Raw genomic sequence first — 4,769 nt, forward strand, 5'->3', positions numbered from 1 at the left:
GTACCGTGTAGTGCGAGGTAGTACCGTGTAGTGCGAGGTAGTATTGAGGCGGCAGAGCGTCTGAGCGCCACGCCCACAGTGAGTCCAGTAAATCAGCAGCTCGACGCTGAGTTTGTCTCTGATTGGTCGGTTTAGAGTCGGTCACACGGCGTCAGGTGTTCACAGGATCCAAGCCAGAGCCTCCATGGACCGTGACATCATTGCTAAACACCTCTCCTTCTTTCCTCTGACGCTCCGCAGCCTCGCTCGAAGAAGCGGCGGCCGACGTTTCGCCGCCTGCTGAAGACGAGCGGCGTGAAGCTGGAGAACAAGCTGAAGAACCGCCAGCTGAAGCAGCAGAACGTCGCCAAGAAGCAGCGCAAGGAGCAGAAAAGGCTGAGGCAGGCGGTGAAGGGCGCCGTCGGCGAAACGCCCCGCCCCCTGGAGACGTACAGGAAGAGACCAGGTGAGCGGCAAACGATAACGTGATTACTAACGTCTGCTGTAAACCAATCAGAGACCAGAACTGTCTGACCCTGCTCCTGCTCGTACAGAGGAGGAGGAGGAGGAGGAGGAGTTTCTGGAGAGCCTACCCACAGACATGATGGAGCAGGAAGACCTGCAGCAGATGACCGCCATGGCTCGCCAGGCGTCCTTCATCACCAGGGACCTGTCGTCATGGTAACTCCAACACACACACACAAACCATATTTAGATACAGAAGCAGGTGTGATGCGCAGTGACTGAGGTGCGTTTGTGTGGTGCGGCGGGGCGTCCCAGCGGGCCGGTGCATGGCGGGAAGAAGCGGAAATCGGACGTAGCTCGCAGCTACGAGAAGGTTCCCAGGAAGATGGCGAGGACGGAGGAAAAGGAAGTGATCCACCTGCTGCCGATCAAAGACAAGACGGGCGTGATCCCACAGAGCGTCGAGAGGGGTACGGCGTGCTGCGTTGATCCCTGATCGATCTGATTGGTTCTGTGCGGCTGTGTCGAAACGTCTCCCTCTGTTCTTTCAGTGGTGGAGAAGCAGCCGGAGGAGGAGGAGCAGGGGGAGAAGCAGGAGGAGGAGCCTGATGATGTCGACACAGGTATGAAAAGCGATCAGAACTTTTGGAATAAGAATTAAACTCCGCAAGCACGGCGGGGTAAACGCCTCCGTGACAAGGCTGAGGCGTCCTCTCATCTGTCACGTGTCCTCCTTGCAGAGGCGGAGCCACCGAGCTGCCAGGAGATGACGCCGGCGCAGAGAGAGCGGCTCAGGAATCAGAAGCTTAACGAGAGGAAGCTGACCATCGCCGGCCTGGCGTCGGCCATCGTGTCGGACCCCATCGGCAGCGTAAGGCCGGGCGCCGCTCTGGGATCAGGCTCGTGGCGTGTATGTGTGTGTTTAACGTGACGTCGTGTGTGACAGATAAAGCGCGTGAAGGAGCTGCGGGGGATGCTGATGGAGGCCGACCCCAGCGTGGCGGTGACGGTCAGAAAGCTGGTGATGGTTTCTTTGATGGAGGTCTTCAAAGACATCGCCCCCACCTACAGGATCCGACCTCTGACCTCGGCGGAGAAGACCGCTAAGGTGCGTTTGTGAGTTTGTTTGTAGAGGAAGCGCCTGGCGGCAGGTCGCCACAGTCGCCACGTTTTAACCTGCTGCTTCTGCCGCTCGCCGTCTTCCAGGTGAAGAAGGAGACGCAGGTGCTCCGAGAGTTCGAGGAGGGTTTGGTGAGTCAGTACAAGTTCTACCTGGAGGACCTGGAGCAGACTGTCAAAGGTACGCCTCCGTCACCGTAGCAACAGCCACACACTGACACCCGCACACCTCACGGCGCCCTGACCGCTCATCTCCGCCCACAGACTGGAAGCAGAAGAAGAAGAAGCGCAGTCAGGCGGTGGCGCTGCAGGCGTACGGCGGGCTGGCCGAGGTCGCCGTCCGCTGCCTGTGCGAGCTGCTCGTCGCTCTGCCTCACTTCAACTTCCACAACAACATTGTGGTCGTCCTGGCGCCGCTGATGAACGACTCCACCAAGAAGGTGAGTCTCATGGGCGCCGCAGCGCAGCCCAGCATTGTGCGACGCCTTCACGTGCTCTTTGTGTTTCAGGTGTCCGGCGTGTGCTGTGACGCGTTCAGGAAGCTCTTCCAGCAGGACAGAGCGGGCGGGGCCTCGCTGGCCACGGTGCGAGTTATCTCCGGCCTCGTGAAGAGCCTGAACTACAACGTCCGACCCGAGGTAACGAACGAAACGTATCCAGGCCACGCCCACTCCGAGAAGACTGTTGATAAATTATTTATCAGACGCTGTTAACTCCGCCCCCTCCAGCTGCTGCGGACGCTGCTGAGTCTGAGGATTAAAGAGGTGGAGATGAAGAAGGACATCGAGGCTGCGGCACCAAAGAAGAAGTTCATGACCAACAAGGAGAGGAAGAAGAACCTGTCGAGGATGCAGAGGAAGGTAAACCCTCGCACCGAGTCCTTATTGGTTGTTTCAGCGGTCGGCTCCGCCCCCGACAGCCCCGTTAACGAGGCCTCGTTCATTTTAAGGGCTGGAGCTGCAGCAGCAGACGAACAGTCAGAGAAACTCAGGCTTTAGAAACAGGAACACGTGTTCGTTCAAACGTTTGTGCCAGAAACATCAGCACAAAGAGATGATCTGCTCACGATCACAAGGTAAACAAAGGATCCAAATATGGGCGAAACGTGTAAGAAATATTTTTAATTTAAAATAATAAACTCCAAACATAATAATGTGAGAATAAGAGAATGTGTCAATGAAAAGTTAATATTACTGGGGCAAAATATAAAAAACAATTCTTACAATAACCTGAGGAAATATTAGCAAAGTAACAAAAACACGAGAAGAACATGTGAGTGAGAATAAAATGTTTCTACATGCTCGCGCGAAGTCACTGAAGTCTATGAGCATTAATATAAGAAGCATCAACAACTTCCTCTGTGATGAGCTGATGCTCAGGGATTTCTCAGTCCGTCCAGCAGGGGGCAGTGAGAGACACCAACCTGTGTGTGTGTGTGTGTGTGTGTGTGTGTGTGTGTGTGTGTGTGTGTGTGTGTGTGTGTGTAGTGGAAGAAGGCTGAGGAGAAGCTGGAGAAGGAGCTGCTGGAAGCCGAAGCCTCAGAGAGCAAAGACAAGAAGATCAAGCTGGTGAGTTGAAAGGTCACGAGCATGTACGGTGAGAGGAAGGACACTCCTCCTCCTCCTCCTCACCCCTCTGCTCTTCCCCTCCAGCACACAGAGACGCTGAACATCGTCTTCCTCATTTACTTCAGGATTTTGAAGAAGGCTCAGAAATCAGTTCTTCTCCCTGCAGTTCTGGAGGGGCTCGCCAAGTACGCCCTCACACACACACACACACACACACACACACACACACACACACACACACACAATCTGTAGTACTACTATAGTGCTGAATATGATGTCATTTCCTGTCAGTTTTGCTCACCTCATCAACCTGGAGTTCTTTGATGACCTGCTCAACGTGCTGCAGGACCTCATCCAAGCAGGAGTGAGTGTTCATATTTGACCCCGCCCCCTGCAGAGTCACCTGCTAGTTTGGTGTCACAAATAGTTCTTTATTTATTTTTGTTTCTTTATTTATACCTGCAGGATTTGTCCAATAAGGAGACGCTGCACTGCATCCAGACCGTCTTCACCATCCTGTCAGGACAAGGTCAGACTCTGTGTGTGTGCTCGTATATCTGACTTGTGAAGACCATAGTCTGATGAAGACCTTTGAGGCCATTTTAAATATTTTTGTTATATGATCACAAGTCAGGACCTTCTTTGTGTATCAATGTCGAGACATTTGTGGATGTTTATTTAAATAAGCTGCAATAACGAGTTGTTTTAAAGGTTCAGACTTGGATTGTAGTCCTGGGAATATGTAAGGGTCCCCTCCCAGTGACATAGACAAACGTTTGTGTTTGTGTTAGGCTCACAGAGGCACAGCAATAGCACTGGCGACAGTTTATTCTCACTGAGATAGACCAATAAATTATTTTTAAAACTCTTTGAAAAGTCAGGTGTGTTTCCTGCACATGATGTCACTTCCTGTTGAGTTTCCTGGATCAATAAAGTTTGTTTGTGTATCAGGTGACGTCCTGAACATCGACCCGCTCAACTTTTACTCTCAGTTATATAAACTGCTGCCCAGGCTCCACGCAGGTCAGTTAGCCTCACTTTGAACTGGCAGTATGACGTCACACGTCACATGATTGTTTTAACAGCCACGCTTTGAATCCCTCAGGGGCGCCCAACGATGACGCCATCATTGTGCTGCGGTGTCTGGACGCAATGCTGACCCGCCGCAGGAAGCAGGTGACCCTACAGAGGGCGATGGCGTTTGTCAAAAGGCTGACCACGATCAGTCTGCACGTAATGCCCAACGCCAGCGTGGGAATTCTTGCCGCCAACCGAGCCACGATGCATGTGAGTCTGAACGTGTGTGTTGACATCCTGTCTTCGTCCCCTCGTCCCCAACCGCCGACCCTCCCTGAGCAGAACTCCTCCCTGCCCGGTCCCACTGTCGGCAGAGTGCTTACTCATCGATCGTGATTTCAGGGGTTTTCTCTGTGTTAGTGGACGCTCCTACGCTCTTTACATTACAGCATGAAGCACCTCGACGTGACTGTCGTGATTTGTTGCTATATAAAGTCTGATTCAGTCACTTGAAAAGAGGTGTGGTTACCTAACAGCTGCTCAGTAATTCAAGTAGTTGTACAGGTAGAAGTTTAACGTGTGTGTGTGTGTGTGTGTGTGTGTGTGTGTGTGTGTGTGTGT

At 52.7% G+C, this 4,769-nt stretch overlaps 1 protein-coding gene across 1 annotated transcript in view; it reads left to right on the forward strand.

The window, feature by feature from the left end:
* Positions 1–4,559, forward strand: part of noc3l (NOC3-like DNA replication regulator) — a 5,991-nt gene extending 1,432 nt beyond the window's left edge. The window contains exons 2-17 of the mRNA XM_005743411.2: positions 241–445; positions 534–660; positions 760–914; positions 996–1,067; positions 1,185–1,315; positions 1,391–1,552; positions 1,651–1,744; positions 1,828–2,003; positions 2,073–2,201; positions 2,292–2,423; positions 3,051–3,131; positions 3,216–3,316; positions 3,423–3,495; positions 3,597–3,660; positions 4,083–4,154; positions 4,237–4,559. Of these exons, the coding sequence (XP_005743468.1) occupies positions 241–445; positions 534–660; positions 760–914; positions 996–1,067; positions 1,185–1,315; positions 1,391–1,552; positions 1,651–1,744; positions 1,828–2,003; positions 2,073–2,201; positions 2,292–2,423; positions 3,051–3,131; positions 3,216–3,316; positions 3,423–3,495; positions 3,597–3,660; positions 4,083–4,154; positions 4,237–4,544 (2,082 nt within the window). The 3' untranslated portion in view covers positions 4,545–4,559. The remainder of the gene's footprint in view (positions 1–240; positions 446–533; positions 661–759; positions 915–995; positions 1,068–1,184; positions 1,316–1,390; positions 1,553–1,650; positions 1,745–1,827; positions 2,004–2,072; positions 2,202–2,291; positions 2,424–3,050; positions 3,132–3,215; positions 3,317–3,422; positions 3,496–3,596; positions 3,661–4,082; positions 4,155–4,236) is intronic.
* The last annotated feature ends 210 nt before the right edge of the window (positions 4,560–4,769 follow it).

Source organism: Pundamilia nyererei, unplaced genomic scaffold, assembly GCF_000239375.1.
Source record: "Pundamilia nyererei isolate P.nyererei 1_Seehausen unplaced genomic scaffold, PunNye1.0 scaffold00131, whole genome shotgun sequence".
In the NCBI taxonomy this organism is placed as follows: domain Eukaryota; kingdom Metazoa; phylum Chordata; class Actinopteri; order Cichliformes; family Cichlidae; genus Pundamilia; species Pundamilia nyererei.